At 42.7% G+C, this 19,472-nt stretch overlaps 1 protein-coding gene across 1 annotated transcript in view; it reads left to right on the top strand.

Annotated features, from left to right (window-relative positions):
• Positions 1-17,416, top strand: part of LOC311225864 (phospholipid-transporting ATPase IF-like) — a gene marked incomplete at both ends in the record, with an annotated part of 45,275 nt that extends 27,859 nt beyond the window's left edge. The window contains 5 exons of the mRNA XM_084311256.1: positions 6,477-6,542; positions 7,548-7,651; positions 8,469-8,634; positions 14,804-14,889; positions 17,335-17,416. Of these exons, the coding sequence (XP_084167382.1) occupies positions 6,477-6,542; positions 7,548-7,651; positions 8,469-8,634; positions 14,804-14,889; positions 17,335-17,416 (504 nt within the window). The remainder of the gene's footprint in view (positions 1-6,476; positions 6,543-7,547; positions 7,652-8,468; positions 8,635-14,803; positions 14,890-17,334) is intronic.
• Positions 17,417-19,472: the final 2,056 nt, after the last annotated feature.

The following is a 19,472-nucleotide window of genomic DNA, read 5'->3' as shown; positions in this document are numbered from 1 at the left end:
GCTCCTGGGGGTACTCGTTGGGGAGTCCTGGAGCTCTATTTCCTCGGCGCTCTCCTCCTCTTCTTCCGTGCAGAGTTCTCTCTCTGTAGGGTTGTCTTCCTCCCGGGGCTGGTCGGGGACTACTTCTTCGGTAGTGGCGGGGGGTAAAGGCATGTCAGCTCCCTCCTGGTCCCCACCGTGAGCTTGGTCAGTTACATTAGGACCTACTAGGGCCTCTGTGGTCGGGGAAACCTGGTCGTTAAGGTCAGACATAATTTTACTTTCTACTTTTACCGCGTTTACCGTTTGTCGAAGGCTGGGTAGTTGACTGACAGTGTAATCCTCTAAGTACTGAGGTGGCTGTCGTCTGCGCCGCGGGCGTTCTAGGTTAGGAGGACCGTTTCGTGGAGTGTTCATCATAGGCCATTTCAATATTAATAACACTATATTAATATTACACTAGTTACCCTCCGGCTCGAAGGACCAATTGTAACTGAGGGGTACAATTCCCTGACTGTATTGTTAGATATGGTATTTAATACCACTACCTCTTGTACTTTAACTTCTGGCCATCCAGTACATGATATAAGTATGATGAACACTTTCCCACCTGATGAAACGAAGTCCACACAAATGTACAAATCGAATATTTAATATAGCAAAAGGTATATACAACGTTCACTTGTTTACACTTATGATTTGAAATATGCACTTGTATGGCAAATGAGTATTCGTAGGTAAATCAACATTGAATGTCCAATCTCTGGTTACGCAGGGAGTAAGTATACAACCTGGATATTTAGGAACTATAGCGATGGTACTTAAATGATTATAGCTGGATACACTAAAGGGGGGGGGGGGTCCCGCTGGTTGTAAGACAGTAGGAGGGGGGGGTTAGAGAAGCCGCTGGCGGTATCCCATCTGGCCGACGATTTCTTGGGAGAATTCAAAGTCTTGAACACGGTGCCCACAGAACCTCGGTCCGCAGACGAATACAGCTGGACCCTCTGGTGGACGGTAGCTGCCGGTCCACAACGGAGAGACGTGAGGCGACCTCACTGGTGTAGAGCGCCGTCTCACCTGGAGTCCTCTCCGGGGGGTAGTTCCAACACTCCGCAGTGTTGGCCGTTATCCATGGAATAATCAAAGCACCCAAAGCATAATCCAAGCCGTGGAAGGCTCGCCATCGTCCGGGTGGAGTAATCCAATATACAGGTCCAGTCGCCCTGGCCCGGAGCTCCTCGGATGCAAGCACCACTAGGGGTCTGCCCAGCCTGGTTAAGCGTCCAGATAACGTCAGGAACGATGGGGGTACTGATAACTTTATAACTCTAACCGAACGATGCACCATACATAAATAGACTATTATTAGCTTAATAGAATACGTCCAACTCGACGGTATAGTGCCAAACTATGACTATTCAACTATTAATCCACACGATATCTCAATGCCTATTCTGAGGCCAAGTAGGCCTTACTACACCACACGTGCGTCGTGGGTGAGGCTTCGCGTCTGTCACTCTGTTGGAGGGTAAAGAACTGGACTAAAAGAAAGTTCTACTTTACTTGCGCCATATATATATGCGCTATGAACAAATAGTACCATTCGTATTTCGCCAGACGTATTCCTACGCGGAACCGGGGCTTGCCACGACATGTTGGGCGGCACGATTGAACTTGAACCTAGGGGTATGGCAACCTGGCGCCAGGTTCTCGTCCAATGGTAGAATGAAACTATTATGGGCTGTTTAGTAGACTAAAGGGATATTCAGTGCATATTGTACAAGGAATATACAGGGGATATCAAACGATATACAAACACTACTTAAATATATATATATAAATAAATATATATATTCGGTTTAATCTGATCCTTCACAACATAAATGCTTCTGAAGGGGTAAAACACTGGTATGGCAGCTATTGCTGTACTCTTGTATTACTAGGACATATTTCACATAGTACAGAGGTATTTTAAGAACATTTATTGTGCAAAACTGCAATAGAAAAATGCAAAACCTTTTCTCAAGTTACTTCCATCTCTGAAAAACCCTTTTTTCATGAAATACAATCAAATCAAGCGGCACAAAGTGAAAATAAAAACTACAGCAGGACAGGAGGTTTCTTTCCCTCAAACAACTGAAACACAATACAACTCCAACATAACTTAACTTTAGTGTAGGAGGAGCGGAGGTAGGCTGAGGTAGATTTGAGGGATGAAAGGGTTGGTAGGAGGAGAGGAGGCAGGTAGATCTGATGGATGAGAGGGTTGGTAGGAGGAGAGGAGTTCTATCTATATATTTATATATATTTAACATTTACAGTTACATCGAGTGCACAACATACAGAGTTAAGCAAAAAGGGCATATAAATCAGACAGCATATACAATCATAACAATTAGACAAGTAAGGATAACAATCAATTAAAACATGTACAACTTGATTGACAAAGGTTGGAGATCAAGTTCTAAACTGCAACAGAGGGGAGAATATCAAGCTTTAAGGACTGTTGGAGTTCATTCCATGAGCTAGAGGGGCATCATAGCAGAATGCAGATTTATCAGTTTCAGAGCAAACTCGGAGGATCTTAACACTTTGGGTGCCGGGAAACGCTTAAACACGTCATTCCCGGCCATGCTCAAGTTGCCGAAGACGCTTTACAGCGTCTTTAATATCAATATTTCAAAAATCTGCGATCGGATTCATATGTCCCCTCCGCTGGCCTGAGATCCACCAGGAGGACCCACTGAGCTCTCTGGCGGTTCAGGAGCGCCATCTGGTGGCCGATCGGCGCAATCGCTTAACAGGAAGTGCCGTAGAGGTTGTGCTGGTCGCCCGTATTACTTCCCGGCACTCGCTATAGGTCCCGAGGCTCGATCTCGACACACTACATAGCGATCGATTGCCAATAACTCGATAAACAACATGATTTGGACGTATATACCATTATACAAGCTGGAGATGGACCGGGTAAATCTACATCCCATAATGATACAATTTCTACTCTACGATGATCGCCCAACGGCGCGCGGAGACTGGGGTGAGTTTTAGTGTGTAAAGTTACCATCTTCGATACTAACTGCTATTATCAACATTTGACCCACATTAGATGATTGGTATAACGCTGCCCACGGAATTATAAATGCCCCCTAGCCCATCCGGTCAACATCAGATGACGTGTAGTAACTTCTAGAAGTACGTCTAGTTGGAATTTTTTATATCGCGCTGATTGCCATAAAACTGTATTGCATCATCAATATAATGTATTTGGGGCTATAGATCACGTTCTGGAGAAAGCTGCAGAAAGAGATGAAAACATACTTATACATTAGACCATACTTTACTATGAATATGTGAATGAAAAAGTTTAACGTTGCTACACAATGAACAATACATATAGGACTTTGAATGGGCCCTAATAATGGCAATGTAGCAATAGAATTTAAAAGGTTATAGCCCTGCAAAGAAGGGGACTTTCTCTATAGACAAATAGAGCCGGCAACCTACGTTTGATAATGAATTTAACCCATGGCAGCCAAAGTGTTAATAACCTGTGCCCCCAAAAGTGGCCATTCGTTTTTGAGGACTGTATACTTTTTTTGCAAACCAAAATACTATACTTTATACTTATAGCACATGCATGATCCTGCTCTTTATGATACAATAAAGAAAGATCACTTTTAGTGCTAATGAAATAGAGTAACATAGGTCTGAACTTGAGTTGTAGAAAAACTTGTTACTCAAGTTTTTCTGTAGCAGTTAGTAGTCCAGAGGTAGTATTTCCCCAGAAGGTGGTATGGCTTAAAAAAAAAAAAGAGATCCATAGCCTGAATCCTTATGTAGTACATGTCGTCGACTAAAGACGCACTTCTTCAACCATTATCTGAAACAATAATTTTTAAAAAATAATAAAAAAAATCTAACCCTAACTAACCTTACTGTCATGCACTAATAAACTAACCTACACTGTAACACGCAACACTTTGATGAACATTGTTACTCAGCTGATAGAGTTGTACCCTTCCTGATGACTTGTTGTACAGAACTTGTAAGTCGCTTTGGATAAAAGCGTCAGCTGAATGAATGAATGAATGAATGAATGAATGAATGAATGAAAACTTTATTTAACAGATTGCAAAATGGGTACAATACAGTACGGCTCAATACACACAATTGTTAAAGGGGAACTATCTTATAAATGGCCTTTTTCAGTGTTTAGCATTGTTTCCTAGCTATGTGGACTTATATTAATATGATCTATGTCTCTAATTCTCATATTGGCGCATTCTTCCAATTCTCCTCTCACAATATTCACCCTCACTGAACTGAGTCATCTGAAAATGTGATGATTTGTGATGTCAGAGAGACACCGCTGCATGATAATGTTCAGGCGGCGGCGCAGGCCACACAGTGGTTTAGGAGCCCAGCCTCAAAACAGCTTAAGATCTTCAGGTAGAAAAATGCTGTTTTTGAGGACTTGATTAGAAATACAAAACAATGAATTAAAAAAAATATATAATTACAGAGGTGTTCCATAAACTCACAGGAATTGTGTAAAAGTGCCCAAATAGTGAAAGAAATAGTAAAATAGTTCCCCTTTAAGGGGATGCAGACCTGAGAAAGACGTTTGTCTTGTTTACATCAGGGTCCCCCATTTTCAATTCATATAGACATGTATGACATACACAACATACATGACATTTATGGCATAGGGACATATAGGTATTTAGTACTGATACATTTGTGACATAAACGGTATTCAAATATACAGTACTGTTACCCCTAGATCCTGACAGAGTATATACATATGACGGGGAGGGGACTGTACATTAGGAGGGGGTGGGTGGGTGGGAGAGAAATATACATACGGTGGGGTGGAGACTGTACATTTGGAGGGGGTGGGTGGGTGGGAGAGAAATATACATACGGCGGGGAGGGAATATATACATGCGGTGGGGAGGAGACTGTCTATTAGGAGGTGGTGGGGGGTTTGGGCATTTACGGTGGCCAGTTTCGAATTGCAGCCTCCCGTAGGTGCTCTTTAAGAGCGGTTTTGAATATGGGTAGGGATTCACATTCCTTTACAGCTTTGGGTAGGGCATTCCACATTCCACGTCCCACTGAATGACTAAATGTAAATGTAAATGTCCAAATTTCATAAAGATCCATTCAGAAATGAGTGATTAGGAGTGATTTTGGTAAACTGTGTACAATGAAAAACTCAGTTTTCTCATAGACTTCAATTCATTCGGCTGTTTTTCTCTTCCTGTTTTCACTAGTTCGTTTTTCACCTAGATCCCTGATTTATACATCCCCACGTGGGGTATCATTGGAAAGCCACACTCATTGGCTACAAGAGATCCCACACGGGCAAGTGAGAGTGGGGGAAGGTGGATGAAGAAGACCTTTGTCCCGATTCTAGCGTCAGAATGTTATGAAGTGGACGGCCATTTTGGATAATCACGCTGTATTTTTACCGGTACACACATTATAAAAACCTTTCTACAAAACTCATTTTCCGTGGGATTTTTATAAATAACTGTATGACTTTAAGACTTCAGGCTATGGAACCGTTGTGTTTTCCAGACCTTCTCATAAAGGACACAGTGATGAGTGTCTATCATTCATTAGTGATTAATCTGAGGACAGAGTGATATACAGAGTCCAATGATTTAAGGGTTGATGCTGCAGCATGCCTTTAAATTACATCACCATAGTCCAGGACTGATAAGAAAACTGCTTAGAGTGACAATTCTCTTCACTACTAATCAAAGGACTTCTATCTATCTATCTATCTATCTATCTATCTATCTATCTATCTATCTATCTATCTATCTATCTATCTATCTATCTATCTATCTATCTATCTATCTATCTATCTATCTATCTATCTATCTATCTATATATCTATCATCTTTCTCTTCTCTCTCTTATCTCTCTATCTCTCTCTCTCTGGTGTGTTTAAACTGAAATCACTTATTCCTTTTGCTCTCTTTCTCTTCTCTTTCTTCTCTTCATCCACATCTCTCTTCTCTTCCTCTATCTCTCTCTTTCCTCTTCCCCCATCTCTCTCTCTTCTCTTCATCCATCCCTCTCTCTCTGTGTCTCTCTCTGTCTCTCCTTCTATCTATCTCTCCCTCTCTCCATCTCTCTCTCTCTGTCTTATGTATCTCTCTGTCTCCCTGTCTCTATCTCGCTACCTCTCTCTCTATGTCTCTCTCTCTGTCAATTAAATTAAATTGTATCTCTCTCTCTCTCTCTCTCTCTCTCTGTGTGTGCATGTCTTCAGATTGTACGCTCTCTAACAGGCAGCTGGTAAGTCTGTCAAATGTTTTATTATTTCATTATTGCTACCAATACAGATCACATGTAGGGGTCTGCTAACTGTGTGTGTGTGTGTGTGGTGTGTGTGTCGCTCTCTCTATGTGTTTGTGTGTCGCTCTCTCTATGTGTGTGTGTCGCTCTCTCTATGTGTGTGTGTGTCTCTCTCTGTGTAGATGTATGGTAACTGGACCTTTGGGACCCTGGTTTTCACAGTTATTGTCATCACAGTCACTTTAAAGGTACAGTACACCTAATCAATATACTATACACTTAAACAATATACTATACACATAATCAATACACTATACTATACACATAATCAATATACTATACACATAATCAATATACTATACTATACACATAATAAATACACTACTATACACTTAATCAATATACTATACTATACACTTAATCAATATACTATACTATACACCTAATCAATACCCTATAATATACATATACTCAATACACCAATAGACCAGTTGAGTTTAACCAGAGACAGTCTATATAATGAGATGGATCACTGTGGTAGTTTAACCAGAGACAGTCTATATAATGAGATGGATCACTGGTAGTTTAACCAGAGACAGTCTATATAATGAGATGGATCACTGTGGTAGTTTAACCAGAGACAGTCTATATAATGAGATGGATCACTGTGGTAGTTTAACCAGAGACAGTCTATATAATGAGATGGATCACTGGTAGTTTAACCAGAGACAGTCTATATAATGAGATGGATCACTGTGGTAGTTTAACCAGAGACAGTCTATATAATGAGATGGATCACTGTGGTAGTTTAACCAGAGACAGTCTATATAATGAGATGGATCACTGTGGTAGTTTAACCAGATACAGTCTATATAATGAGATGGATCACTGTGGTAGTTTAACCAGAGACAGTCTATATAATGAGATGGATCACTGGTAGTTTAACCAGAGACAGTCTATATAATGAGATGGATCACTGTGGTAGTTTAACCTGAGACAGTCTATATAATGAGATGGATCACTGTGGTAGTTTAACCAGAGACAGTCTATATAATGAGATGGATCACTGTGGTAGTTTAACCAGATACAGTCTATATAATGAGATGGATCACTGTGGTAGTTTAACCAGAGACAGTCTATATAATGAGATGGATCACTGTGGTAGTTTAACCAGAGACAGTCTATATAATGAGATGGATCACTGTGGTAGTTTAACCAGAGACAGTCTATATAATGAGTTGTGTGTGTTACAGCTGGCGTTAGAGACTCATTTCTGGACATGGATGAACCACTTTGTGACGTGGGGCTCCATCTCCTTCTACTTCATCTTCTCTCTGTTCTACGGAGGAATCATCTGGTGAGATAGAAGATAAACACCTCTCCTCTCATCTCCTCTTCTTCTCTCTTCTCCTCTCCTCTTCTTCTCTCTTCTCCTCTCCGCTCATCTTCTTCTCTCTTATTCTATCCTCTCCTCTCTTCTCCTCTTTTCCTCTCCTCTCTTTTCTTATCTCTTCTCTTCTTCTCTTCTCTTATATTCTCTCCTTTTCTCCTCTTCTCTCCTCTCCTCTTCTCATCTCCCCTTCTCTCCTATTCTCCTCTCCTCTCCTATTCTCGTCTCCTATTCTCTCAGCTTCTCTTCGCTCATCTCCTCTTATCTTATTTTCTCTCCTCTTCTCTCTTCTCTTCTCTCCTCTCATCTTCTCTTCTCTATTTTCTTCTCTTCTTTTATATTCTCCTCTCTTATCATCTCCTCTCTTCTCCTCTCCTATGCCAGTGGTGAATTGGCAGAAAATGTCTCTCTCTATAATGTATCTCTCTATCTCTCTCTGTCCCTCTCTCTCTATCTATCTCTATCTCTGTCTCTCTCTATATATGTATATCTCTATATCTCTCTCTGTCCCTCCCTCTCTCTTCCTCTCCCTCTGTCTCTATCTCTCTCCATCTCTCTCTCTCTCTTTCTCTCTTTCTCTCTCTCTATATATGTATCACTCTATCTCTCTCCCTCCCTCTTTCTTCCTCTCCCTCTCTGTCTCTCTATGTCACTCTCTCCATCTCTGCCTCTATCCCCCCCCCCCCTCTCTCTCCCAGGCCGTTCCTCCATACCCAGGACATGTATTGTGTGTTTGTTCACTCTCTCTCTCTCCACCCCCCCCCCCTCTCTCTCTCTCTCCCAGGCCGTTCCTCCATACCCAGGACATGTATTGTGTATTTGTTCAGCTTTTGTCCAGTGGCTCAGCCTGGCTCTCCATCATCCTCATCATCATCACCTGTCTGTTCCCTGATGTGATGAAGAAGGTCTTCTACAGACACCTCAGCCCCACCAGCACCCAGAAGAGCCAGGTAAGAGAGACGGGTAGAGAGAGAGACAGGTATAGAGAGACGGGTAGAGAGAGAGACAGGTATAGAGAGACGAGTAGGAGAACGAGACAGGTAGGAGAGAGAGACAGGTAGGAGAGAGAGACAGGTAGGAGAGAGAGACGGGTAGGAGAGAAAGATGGGTAGGAGAGAGAGACGGGTAGGAGAGAGGGACAGGTAGAGAGAGACGGGTAGAGAGAGAGACAGGTAGGAGAGAGAGATGGGTAGCAGACTCTCTGACTAATAACTGACTAATGTGACTAATAATTAACACAGACATGAGGTGTGCCTCTCTCACACACACACACACTCTCACACACACTCACACTCTCACACACACACACACTCTCACACACTCTCACACACACTATCACACTCCTTCTCTCACACACACACACACACTCTCTCTCTCTCTCTCTCTCTCTCTCTCTCTCTCTCTCTCTCTCTCTCTCTCTCTCTCTCTCTCACACTCTCTATCACACTCTCTCACACACACTCTCTCACACACTCTCTCACCAGGGGTGTAAAAAGTACCCAGAAATTATACTTAAGTGAAAGTATGGGTACCATCTCAAAATCTTACTCAATTCAAAGAGTATCTGGCAAAAAACACACTTGAGTAAAAGTAAAAAAGTGTCTACATTTAAATGTACAAACTGGCAACGGCCCGTATGTGTGAGAGAGGATGATTTGAGGATGATTTGCCCACCGGCGCGACGCTCCACTTTGGCGGCATCTAGCGGCTCGGGTGTGCATATGTTTTAATACAATATATATATATCGAATTAAAGCCCTATTTGTTGCCTGTCGATTGCGACATAATCCACTCAGCGGTTCTCGAGTTACATGCCGATATGTGAGGCGTGCACCGAAGTACACAGCAGACTTTTTCCGAATACCACCCGCGACTCCCGAGGCTCTACCTCCGTCAATCATTTGGCAATCTCGAATATTATTGTAACCAATGAGTCTGGCTTTCCAATGATACCCCACGTGATCTAGGTTAAAAGTCACGAGCGCAAACAGGAAGAGACATTTCCACGGAATGCATTGGAGTCAATGAGGAAATGGCCTTTTTTTTCACTTTTTACCAAAATCGCTCCTAATCACTCATTTCTGAACGGATTTTTTATAAATTTGGACAGGTATTATACAAGACTTCAGGCTATGAACCCATGGTGTTTCAGTATTTTGGTTTGCAAAAAAGGTATGCAGTCCTCAAGTTCAAGTTAAAAAAAAAAAATACTATTTTGGGGGCGCCCCCAATGCCGGCCGTGTTTTCCTTTTTACCCCGTTGAATGCCACCATCCACGGCCAATGTTAACGTTAATATCGCCTAATCTATGTTTTAAATTATGGCTATGTGTCTAATCTGCCCGTCGCTTATCAAAGACTCATTTTCCAATCAACATTGGCAAGGCAGATTGTATTTTTATCGCTTCATTTCCGTTTGATAGCATTTTGAAAATCACACGTTTTCCGGGGAAAAACAACCCATGCCTATGATAATCGCCTTTTACTGGAATATTCCAGAACGTTGTCATTTGTCTGCCTATTTATGAATCGTTTTCAAATAAACGCTAGATGATCGATAGTATATGTGTGCGCACGCACGCTCGTGCCGTGCGCTGATAATCGCTGCTCTTATTTCCTCATGGCTTTTACAGTCAAAACAGCCATATCACATAAACGCTTACCGTAATTCCTCTAATAGTAACCCCGGCTTGTATTTGTTTCAACTGTAGCGGATACCAGGCTTGTATTAGGAGGAGGCATGTATAAGAGAGAGGCCTATATTTCTAATTTTCAAACAGATCATAATGAATAAATCAACATTTTGTGTCAGTTTGAACCCAGTCAAATGTACTGGGTTCATTTATTTAAACCAAGTACTGTATGAAATACGGTAGTAAACAGTGCAATTACAGGTGGTCAAAAAAAGTAAAATAAAGTATAATAGTGCAATCACAATACTGGTATAATAATAATAATAATAATAATAATAATAATAATAATAATAATAATAATAATAATAATAATAATAATAATAATAATAATAATAATAATAATAATAATAATAATAATTATAATTATAATAATAATAATTATAATAATAATTATAATAATAATAATAATAATAATTATTATTATTATTATTATTATTATTATTATTATTATTATTATTATTATTATTATTATTATTATTATTATTATTATTATTATTATAATAACTTCGTTTTATACAATTCTGAGGTAGGCTTACTCTCTTGGTAAACATTAACACCATATTATGGTATTTACTGCACAGCCAGGCCAGCATATAACAACAATAACAAAATATACCCGGCTTGTATTAGGAGGCCGGCTTATAATTGCTTAGCTCAACAGCGCACCCGGTCATTAATAGAGACCCGGTTTTTAATTGAATACCGGTTACTATTAGAGGAATTACGGTATATATCCGTGAAAACGAGTCTGATTATCCTAACACTGATAACATAGATTCCTTACCTGAGGTCAGATGGTATCCAAATGGTTTATTCCAATTTCCGATCGCCATTCGAAAAAATCGATAAATGTATTGATCCATCGTGTGTACAGTATAACCCATATTCGCCGTGGCTCAGAGGCTCCAGAATGAACTCTGGTAGACCCCGGCTGCATCAGTGAGAAGTAAAATGTGGAGTCAGAAATCCGTTCTCCCATTCACTTTCATTGAGTCCATTCCAAAAGGGTGATTTACCATCTGGGAGACGATAGGGGGCGCTTTTTTCACATCTGAGCGCCGGCGGTCCCTGGATCTCCAACGGTAGGCTCGCGTGATGCAATATGATTTCAGATCGCTAATAAAAAATAAAAAATAAATACCCGAGAATACTCGTGACCGTGGCATTCAACGGTCGGGGCGTAAACCCGAGAAAAGCCATGAGTGGCACTCAAAGTGTTAAGAGGTTAAAACTGAATCAAATCATAAACAAGGTGGCCTGTTGGGATGTTAGATCCTAATGTGAAAAACTGTGATTTTATATGTCTGCACTTTATGTGCTCATTTTATGCCTGTCTTTTTTCTGTTGTGAAGCACTTTGAGCTGTCTGTATGAAAGGTGCTATACAAATAAAGTGTATTGTTATTATTATTATTATTATTACTCTCAAGAGATAACGTCTCTCAGGATGGGAAGATCGGTGAAACTCTCCACCTCCACTTCAAAACTGGATCCACACCTAGAGAATGGATCGCTGACAGTTAGAGGTAGGCTGAACAAAATGGCCATTCCAGTGGAAGGGAAACACCCTCTGATCCTGCCCAAACACACTCTATCTCATATCAAGCCTGATTGTGAAGCAAATCCATGAACAACTGCGACACTTAGAGAGGACACCCCCTTTCCAAGCTAAGGGAACAGTACTGGCTACCCTGTGCTAATTCCATGGCCAGGAAGATCATCAGAGAGTGTGTGGTCTGTGGTCTGCAGACCTACCTGTGGATCAGATAACGCCAGACCTCCCACCTTTCACTCAAGTGGGCATTGATTAGTGCCCAAAGAGAGCTAAACGAAGCCCTCAAGCAACTGGATCAAACTAATATTGGCACAACCATGGCAAACTCTGGAGCCCACTTTGGTGGGGTATGGGAGAGGTTGATCAAGTCAACAAAAAGGATCCTCCAGTCAGTCCTGAAGGAACAGAAGGTGGATGATGAGACTCTGCTCACAGCACTGTGTGAGGTAGAAGCGATTATGAATGATCGCCCACTTACCACGGTGTCCAACGACCCCAAAGATTTAGAACCCCTTACACCAAACCACCTGCTCCTTTTGAAGGGATAACCTGTCATGCCACGGGTGTATTTGAGAAGGATGATATGTACACCCACAAAAGATGGAAACAGGCGCAATACCTGGCCGACATCTTTTGGAAACGCTGGGTGAGCGAGTACTTGCCCATAATGCAGGAAAGATGCAAGTGGCAGACCCAGAAAGAGAACTTTTCCCCTGGTGACTCGTGGTCATAGTGGATGACACACTACAGCGCCCAGGAATTCCTGGCCGCTCAGACGGATCGTGGAAACCTTTCCAGATGACAAAGGCAGAGTGTACAAAGTGTCAGAGTGAAAACCAAGACCAATGTACTACAGAGGCCAATCAATACGCTTTGCCTACTACTGGAATCAAAGAAGAATTGCCAGCTTTAATGGACACTCACCTGACCAAGAGTAAGCGATGGTCTTAACCTGAGAAAAGGAAACACAATAATGTGAACATGAACATTTTAGTTTATTATGGACTCTTATGAAGTTAGGAATTAATCATTGCCTTGAAGATTTTGTTATTTTGTGACGAGGAATGTCCAGAGGACTGAAATATGGACTTTTGAATGAACATTATCAGATCCATTATGAATGTTGAGGCATACACATAGGCTCCATGTTATTTGTTTTGTAATTGTGTTGACACAATTAGGGCCGGGTGTAAGAGCCATATGAGTCTTTTAGTTATGGATTATATCAAATTGAAGGATATGTGAATGATATGAATTGAAAGCAAATTATTATGAATTATCATTATGGAATATTATGATTTATCTGTGTAGCCTGCAAAAGAAAGGACTTACCCAGTGTTAACCTATATATATATTTTTTTTATCCACTTTTTCTCCTCATTTTCTATTTTTCTCCCATCCCAATTTCGTATTGCCAATTCTCCTCTCCCCTGTCTTGAACGTTGCTAGACTATGCCCCCCACTGGTCGGTTGTAGTGAGGATAGAAGCCTTGCATCACGTGTCCCCTCCGGTACACGAGGAGGCAGCCTGTCGCATCTTTTCACCAGACAGCGAGGACTCTCAGTGGCGAGGAGTAATGCGTGGGAGGCTCACGCTGCCCCCGTCACTTCCTGTCTCTGCTGTGCAGGCGTCACCCAACCAACCTGTAGGAGTCGCTGTCCACAACGTCCAATCCCCACTAGGGATGCTCGATATTGGCTTTTTTACCGATACCGATATACCGATATTGTCCAACTCTTAATTTCCGATACCGATATCAACCGATACCGATATATGCAGGGTTCCCCCCCAAACATTACATATATCTTGTCATGGAATTAACACAACATTATGCATACTTTTGACAATAAATAAAATCAGAATTTGTTCTTACTTGCTTGCCTGGGTAAATAAAGGTGAAATAAATGTAAAAGAATTTAAATGATACAGATAATTTCCGATATCACATTTTAATGCCAATATCGGCCGATAATATCGCTAGGCCAATAATATCGGACATCCCTAATCCCCACCCATCGACTTCCACCCGCTGACTATGCCAAATGAGCCAGTACGACGGCCGGCCCAAGTCGAAGGCAATGCTGAGACTGGGATTCGATACCGGAGTCTCTTGCATTGGTGACGAGCGCAATCTCCGCTATGCCACCCAGCCGCCAGTGTTAACCTATTCTAAAGAAAATGGATTCACCTCACTTATGTATTGTAGGCTGTAATTCACCTGACTTACCTGAACAGCACCATCTAGGCATACCGGTCACTGCGCAGCTGAGGTATAAAGGAGTGATGTACCTGGTAGGGGGTAGAACAGGAAGGGCACACAGTTTTCTGACCGCTTTGGTCCCAGCTTTGTTGTTTTGATTTTTCCTAAATAAATCGGATATCTGTGATATCTGGCAACGTAACGCAAAGTGTGGAAACTATTTTTGGGATTTAGAAAGCGTGTACAGAATACCTCCCGACTGCCTCGAGAAGCGGACCCAGGCTGAGGCCGCTACAGTACTGTATGTATCATTGAATGTATGTATGTGTGTTCGTGTATGTGTGTTTGTGTGTGTGTATGTATGTGTATAGTATGTATGTATGTACGTACGTACGTGTGTTATGATACTTTCTAACCAGCTTGTCCCTGTTTGTTTTTCTTCCTAACTTCCTCTGCTGACTGCTGTGTGTGTGTGTGTGTGTGTGTGTGTGTGTGTGTGTGTGTGTGTGTGTGTGTGTGTGTGTGTGTGTGTGTGTGTGTGTGTGTGTGTGTGTGTGTGTGTGTGTGTGTGTGTGTGTGTGTGTGTGTGTGTGTGTGTGTGTGTGTGTGTGTGTGTGTGTATGTGTGTCTGCTTGTGCTTGTGTTTGTGTGTGTTCCTGTATCTCTACTCAGATGTACTCCAACCGTGTGGTCATAGAAGATGACTTCATCACTCTGCAGCCTCTCTCCAGAGCCAAGAGCCAACTGAGCAAGATTAGGTAGAGGAGAGGAAGGGAAAGAAGAAGAGGGAAGTAGAGGAGGGGAGAGGAGAGGAGAGGGGGGGAGCAGGAGAGGAGGGGAGAGGATACGAGGGGAAAGAAGAAGAGAGGGGAGGGGGAGAAGAGAAGGGGAAAGAAGAAGAAAGGAGAGAAGGGGAGGGATGGGATGGAGGGGAGAGGAGAGGAGGGGAAAGAAGAAGAGGAGGGAAGAGAGGAGAGATGAGAGGAGAGGTGAGGAGAGGTGAGGAGAAGGGGGGGGGGGGAGAGAAAGGTGAAGGAGAGGAGAGGAGGTTGACTGATACTGTATGTCTCCATCATACTTGTATCTGGCGGTGTGAGCTATGTTCACACTACACGTCTTAGTGCGCAAGTCTTCTGTATTGCTCAGATCCAGCTCTTGTGTGTGAAAGACGTGTGTATAAAATGGCGGCTTGCTTAAAGCTTGGCGTGTTTCTGACGACATCGTGAGGTAACGCCTGTTGGATCCTGATCTGCAACACCTAGCTGGACAGTTTGATCTGAATCTGGTGAGCCAGGCACGCTGGAGTCTGCGGACCTCAGACGCCTACAGTATTCACTTGTTGAAGAGGAGTATAATCTGTGACCTTTCAGTCACAGTGGAGCTAATGTGTGTGCGGATGATAAATGGGGGTGAGGCGAATGAGAGAGGTAGTAGCATAGTAGTAAGGAGATAATAGTAAAAAGACAGTAAGAAGTTTTTTTTTTTATATATATATTTTTCTTTCATATTGATTGAAGATGTGTGTTTTTAGTCGACGGTGAAAGATTGGTTTTCGACGGTCCTAACTAGTGGGAAGTTCAGAGAATAGGCGGCTTCTCTTTGATGACCCTCCCGGAGCTCGGATAGGAGTGGGTCTGAGGCGGCCAGAAGATGTAGAGTGGAGGGGTCTTGAGGGTGTGTAGTTAGAAGATGTAGAGCGGAGGGGTCTTGAGGGTGTGTAGTTAGAAGATGTAGAAGAAGGCGGTTAGGTGGCGTAGCGGAGATTGCGTTTGTCACCAACCCTGGAGCTGTGAGCTGGATTCGCCTGTTCGAATCCAGCTCACAGCTCCGGGGTTGTCACCAGCTTGGCTGGCCGTTCACACTAATACAATTGGCTGTATTAGAGGGTGGGAGAAGCTGGCGGGGTGGGTCCGGGTCGTTGTAAACAGCGACTCCTACAGTTCGGTCGGGGCGCCTGCTAAGCGCGGATAGGACCTGAGTGGGATAGTGTGATCCTTCCACACGCTACGCCCTCTCAGGGAGGATCCGCGCTGCCAGGTGAAAAAGAAGCGGTTGATTGGCTGGACGTGTGTCGGAGGAAGCACGTGATAGCCTCCACTCTCCCAGATGATCTGACTGTGGGGGGTAAGTGCGCAGCGACCAGGAAGGGATTGGGAATTGGCATACGACTAACATTGGGATGGGAGAAAATCAGAGGAAAATGGAGGGGGAAAAAGATCAATAAAAAAAAATAAAAGAAGATGTAGAGCGGAGGGGTCTTGAGAGTGTGTAGTTAGAAGATGTAGAGCGTAGGGGTCTTGAGGTGTGTAGTTAGAAGATGTAGAGCGGAGGGGTCTTGAGGGTGTGTAGTTAGAAGATGTAGAGCGGAGGGGTCTTGAGGGTGTGTAGTTAGAAGATGAAGAGCGTAGGGGTCTTGAGGGTGTGTAGTTAGAAGATGAAGAGCGTAGGGGTCTTGAGGGTGTGTAGTTAGAAGATGTAGAGCGGAGGGGTCTTGAGGGTGTGTAGTTAGAAGATATAGAGCAGAGGGGTCTTGAGGGTGTGTAGTTAGAAGATGTAGACCGGAGGGGTCTTGAGGGTGTGTAGTTAGAAGATGTAGAGCAGAGGGGTCTTGAGGGTGTGTAGTTAGAAGATGTAGAGCGGAGGGGTCTTGAGGGTGTGTAGTTAGAAGATGTAGAGCGGAGGGGTCTTGAGGGTGTGTAGTTAGAAGATGTAGACCGGAGGGGTCTTGAGGGTGTGTAGTTAGAAGATGTAGAGCGGAGAGGTCTTGAGGGTGTGTAGTTAGAAGATGTAGAGCGGAGGGGTCTTGAGGGTGTGTAGTTAGAAGATGAAGAGCGTAGGGGTCTTGAGGGTGTGTAGTTAGAAGATGTAGAGCGGAGGGGTCTTGAGGGTGTGTAGTTAGAAGATGTAGAGTGTAGGGATCTTGAGGGTGTGTAGTTAGAAGATGTAGAGCGGAGGGGTCTTGAGGGTGTGTAGTTAGAAGATGTAGAGCGGAGGGGTCTTGAGGGTGTGTAGTTAGAAGATGTAGAGCGGAGGGGTCTTGAGGGTGTGTAGTTAGAAGATGAAGAGCGTAGGGGTCTTGAGGGTGTGTAGTTAGAAGATGAAGAGTGGAGGGGTCTTGAGGGTGTGTAGTTAGAAGATGTAGAGCGGAGGGGTCTTGAGAGGGTGTAGTTAGACTGTTGACTGACATGGTGCTGTATCTCCAGATGGCAGCGTGTGAGGGTTAAGTCGGCTCAGAACATCACCCTGTTGAAGCCCAGTGGAGCCCAGGGGAGGACTGCCTGCTAGCCCCGGCCCCTGTCACATTAGCCCCGGCCCCTGCTGCCTTAGGTGGTAACAGCCGTGCTCCCCTGGTCTGTCACTGCCCTGGCCCCTCCCCCTGCTCCCCTGGTCTGTCACTGCCTCAACAGCATGTTACTCCCTCCCCTGTACTGTGCTGTATGTTACCATGACGACCATGCTCCACTGTTAAAACCGTCCCCATGTTCCTATAGATCAATGTGTTGCAACCGTCCCCATTCTGCCCTACAGCTGTGCCTGTATACCTGTTACATTAAACCCATGATTTCTATGTCTGTCTGTCGGTCCTGCTGTCATGTTGTCTCCATGTCTTCAGTTACATTTGATACTGAGCATGTTGGTCCTGTTGTCATGTTGTCTTCAGTTACATTTGATACTGAGCATGTTGGTCCTGCTGTCATGTTGTCTTCAGTTACATTTGATACTGAGCATGTTGGTCCTGTTGTCATGTTGTCTTCAGTTACATTTGATACTGAGCATGTTGGTCCTGTTGTCATGTTGTCTTCAGTTACATTTGATACTGAGCATGTTGGTCCTGTTGTCATGTTGTCTTCAGTTACATTTGATACTGAGCATGTTGGTCCTGTTGTCATGTTGTCTCCAAGTCTTCAGTTACATTTGATACTGAGCATGTTGGTCCTGTTGTCATGTTGTCTCCAAGTCTTCAGTTACATTTGATACTGAGCATGTTGGTCCTGCTGTCATGTTGTCTCCAGTTACATTTGATACTGAGCATGTTGGTCCTGTTGTCATGTTGTCTTCAGTTACATTTTATACTGAGCATGTTGGTCCTGCTGTCATGTTGTCTTCAGTTACATTTGATACTAAGCATGTTGGTCCTGCTGTCATGTTGTCTTCAGTTACATTTGATACTGAGCATGTTGGTCCTGTTGTCATGTTGTCTTCAGTTACATTTGATACTGAGCATGTTGGTCCTGCTGTCATGTTGTCTTCAGTTACATTTGATACTGAGCATGTTGGTCCTGCTGTCATGTTGTCTTCAGTTACATTTGATACTGAGCATGTTGGTCCTGCTGTCATGTTGTCTTCAGTTACATTTGATACTGAGCATGTTGGTCCTGCTGTCATGTTGTCTTCAGTTACATTTGATACTGAGCATGTTGGTCCTGCTGTCATGTTGTCTTCAGTTACATTTGATACTGAGCATGTTGGTCCTGCTGTCATGTTGTCTTCAGTTACATTTGATACTGAGCATGTTGGTCCTGTTGTCATGTTGTCTTCAGTTACATTTGATACTGAGCATGTTGGTCCTGCTGTCATGTTGTCTTCAGTTACATTTGATACTGAGCATGTTGGTCCTGTTGTCATGTTGTCTTCAGTTACATTTGATACTGAGCATGTTGGTCCTGCTGTCATGTTGTCTTCAGTTACATTTGATACTGAGCATGTTGGTCCTGCTGTCATGTTGTCTTCAGTTACATTTGATACTGAGCATGTTGGTCCTGTTGTCATGTTGTCTTCAGTTACATTTGATACTGAGCATGTTGGTCCTGCTGTCATGTTATCGCCAAGTCTTCAGTTACATTTGATTTTTAGACACATTTGATCAATGGATTCAATATGTTTATTTGTTTTCTTTCCATACCAGTTGTTATTTATGTTTATGTTTGTTTGATTTATTCAGAAGATTTGCATTTATCACTGGGTTTATTCTTTATCATCAGTATGTTGTTTAAATTTAAACTGTGGTTTATATGAGCTATAAGAGACGATGATGTGGTTTATATAATAATAATATTAATAATAATTTATTAGATTTTAAATAGCACCTTTCAGGGAACCCAAGGCGAACAAATTGCCCCGTGGGCTTCACAGATCAAGAAGAAACATCACAATAGATCCACAAGGAACAACTCTCTTATATGAGATGATGAAGAGGAGGTTTATATGAGATGATGAAGATGTGGTTTATATGAGATGATGAAGAGGTTTATATTAGATGATGAAGATGTGGTTTATATGAGATGATGCAGATGTTTATATGAGATGATGAAGAGGTTTATATGAGATGATGAAGATGTGG

Source organism: Notolepis coatsorum (assembly GCF_963971535.1).
Source record: "Notolepis coatsorum genome assembly, chromosome: 3".
Classification (NCBI taxonomy): Eukaryota; Metazoa; Chordata; class Actinopteri; order Aulopiformes; family Paralepididae; genus Notolepis; species Notolepis coatsorum.
Note: the sequence above shows the minus strand (reverse complement) of the source record. Positions and strands in the feature narration are given on the sequence as shown.